Source organism: Quercus lobata, chromosome 1, assembly GCF_001633185.2.
Source record: "Quercus lobata isolate SW786 chromosome 1, ValleyOak3.0 Primary Assembly, whole genome shotgun sequence".
NCBI classification, from domain to species: domain Eukaryota; kingdom Viridiplantae; phylum Streptophyta; class Magnoliopsida; order Fagales; family Fagaceae; genus Quercus; species Quercus lobata.
The window spans coordinates 54,496,003-54,498,440 of NC_044904.1; the positions used below are offsets into that span (position 1 = coordinate 54,496,003).

Sequence of the window (2,438 nt, forward strand, 5' to 3'; positions counted from 1 at the left end):
ATGGACTGGGGAGTGGAAATGTTACTACAAGTGAACATATAAGGATTTGTAGGGTTTTGATTTTTGAGCAAAACTGGGACACCAAAGCGTTTAATGTTTTATCAGAATGGCGAATGGATTGATTTACCTCAGAGTGTGGTTGATGTGGTTAGGGAAGATTTTCAGGTTAAGAAATCTGCTGTAGAGGTTGAGTTCAATGGCCCTTGCTTTATGCTTGATTTTCTGCATATGTCTCGAGTGGACTTGAAAACAACCTTACAGGAACCCATTGCTTGGATTGATGAAGCAGGTAATTGCTTCTTTCCTGAAACTTTTGACTGCCATCAACCTGAAATTGGGGAATGTCAAGACCCAATGTTGGAGGAGCCTTATGGGCCTCAAGAGATCAAGCTGCTGTTGGAAATTGAAATCAATGGTGTGGATCAATCCAAGCTGAATGAATGTAGTGGGGAGTCAAATGATCTAGTTAAGCTGATACAAGTCAATAGTAAACCTGCTAGCAACTGCTATGCTATAGATGTTGACAATAATTGTAATAGAGAGTCTGATGCAAAAATGGATGAGGATTTTCAGGAAAATAAACAGATACCTGCAAATTTAGTCACAGCGCCTGTTCTGAAAATGAAGAATTTAATTGTGAGTCTGTGCAGAAGATGTTTCTTGTGGGTATGGGTGCTTCTGGTAGACCCGTCATTCTTGATACATATCGTTGCGTAAGCACTTCAATGCAAGCTCGATTTGAGCTTTTTCAGAAGCAGGCAGAACTAACCCAAAAATTTCGTGGGGATGCAAATGTTCAATATGCTTGGCTTGCTTGTTCTAAAGGGGAACTGCCTACAATATTGACATATGGACTTGGTCATTGTGGAACTTCCACAATTAAGTCCATGTATGGTATTGGTGTTCATCTTGCAGCTGCTAACTGCTCTTACACCAGGTTGGAGTTTTCTTTCCCAGTCTATTAAGTTATATATAAAAATTCTTATATTTTCTTCAATAGCGTTGAGAAATTTGTGCCATAAGAGGGAACTTTTATGGGGTGAGACCTATCTCCACAGGAGAAGTTGAGAATTTTCTTTGCATTTGGCATTGTTATCCCTTTTTTAGGTACAGTTGGCCAGCTCTTTATGGCAGTACTGCTCTATTATTATTATTTATTTAAAAAAAAGCTTCTTCACTATTACTATATTGGAATACATTAAATTTGTCTAGTTCTTAGAAAGAGTTGTTCTTTTGTGCTAATTTTTCTGTACTATTACCTATGGTTAGTCAATCTGGGTTGTTGCCCCTTTGGGACTTGCACCTGGTTGTGGCTACCCAACTAATTTTAGCGGCAAGTTGAACCATTTATTGTTGAATGTTTTTCTTTACTTTTTGTGTGCTCCTAATTGCTGCATGGTTGAACTCAGCTTCTTTGTGGATAGTGGAATCATCTTATGAATGTCATTGTTATTCATCTTTTTATCATATTGTCACTATTTTTTTTTATACTGCTTTCGTTTAAGGTTTACATGGGATGCATTATTATTATTATTGCTTAAAAAAAAAAATCTTTCTTTGTATGGTCTTTTGTCAATGTCCTTATCATGTTACTATTTACATTTTAGTTATTCTGTTAATGCCTTTAAAGAAGGATTAAAATTTTGACTTGATTACAGTGCAAATTTTTGTGATGTTGACGAAAATGGGATACAACACTTGGTGTTGTGCCGAGTGATAATGGGAAACATGGAGGTTGTTCGTTCTGGCTCTAAACGAAACCTTCCCGGTTGCAAGGACTATGATAGTGGAGTGAATGATCTTCAAAATCCAAGGATTTATATAGTCTGGACTATGAATATGAACACTCACATCTATCCAGAATTTGTTGTTAGTTTCAAGATCTCTTCCAAAACTGAAGGTGAATATGACTCCTTTTAGATTTCTTTTTTGTTTCGTTGTTATTTCAAATTTCCCTGATTGTGTGCAAGAAATTGTGTTCTTGCATTTCATGCTACTTATGCAATTGATCAGAAATGAACTAGTTGTTCTTGTTCTCAATTGCACAATTTCTGTTTCAAACTTGGATGTAAAAGGTTTAGAAGTTGTTAGTTTTAGGAAACAGGGCTTCATCCATGGATTGTAGATATCTCCTCTTGGTTGGACTTAGTTACAATGAAGATATAAAAAAGTTTATATCTTTAATATTTTTCTCCTTTTAAAGGCTATAATAAATGTATAGATATAAAATCTAAAACAAAATATATAAGCTCAAAAAAATTAGTGCAACAACAAAAATTATTAATAGCAAAACTAAAAAATATTAAGCCTAACCAATAAATTTTACCCAAAACAAACAATCCGATCCTTTAAATTTTTTTTTAGCAAAATAATTTTGTCCTTACCTAGCAGCAAACACACGTATCAAAGACCGAATAAAAAACCATCAGTTTTTAAGT

The 2,438-nt window shown here is 34.9% G+C and overlaps 1 protein-coding gene across 1 annotated transcript; it reads left to right on the forward strand.

Annotated features, from left to right (window-relative positions):
- Positions 1 to 2,141, forward strand: LOC115955778 (inactive poly [ADP-ribose] polymerase RCD1-like). Its single transcript, XM_031074114.1, is given in 5 exon segments — positions 1 to 20; positions 69 to 598; positions 601 to 937; positions 1,659 to 1,900; positions 2,085 to 2,141. Coding segments are annotated over 5 exon segments (1,170 nt in total). The 3' UTR covers positions 2,126 to 2,141.
- The last annotated feature ends 297 nt before the right edge of the window (positions 2,142 to 2,438 follow it).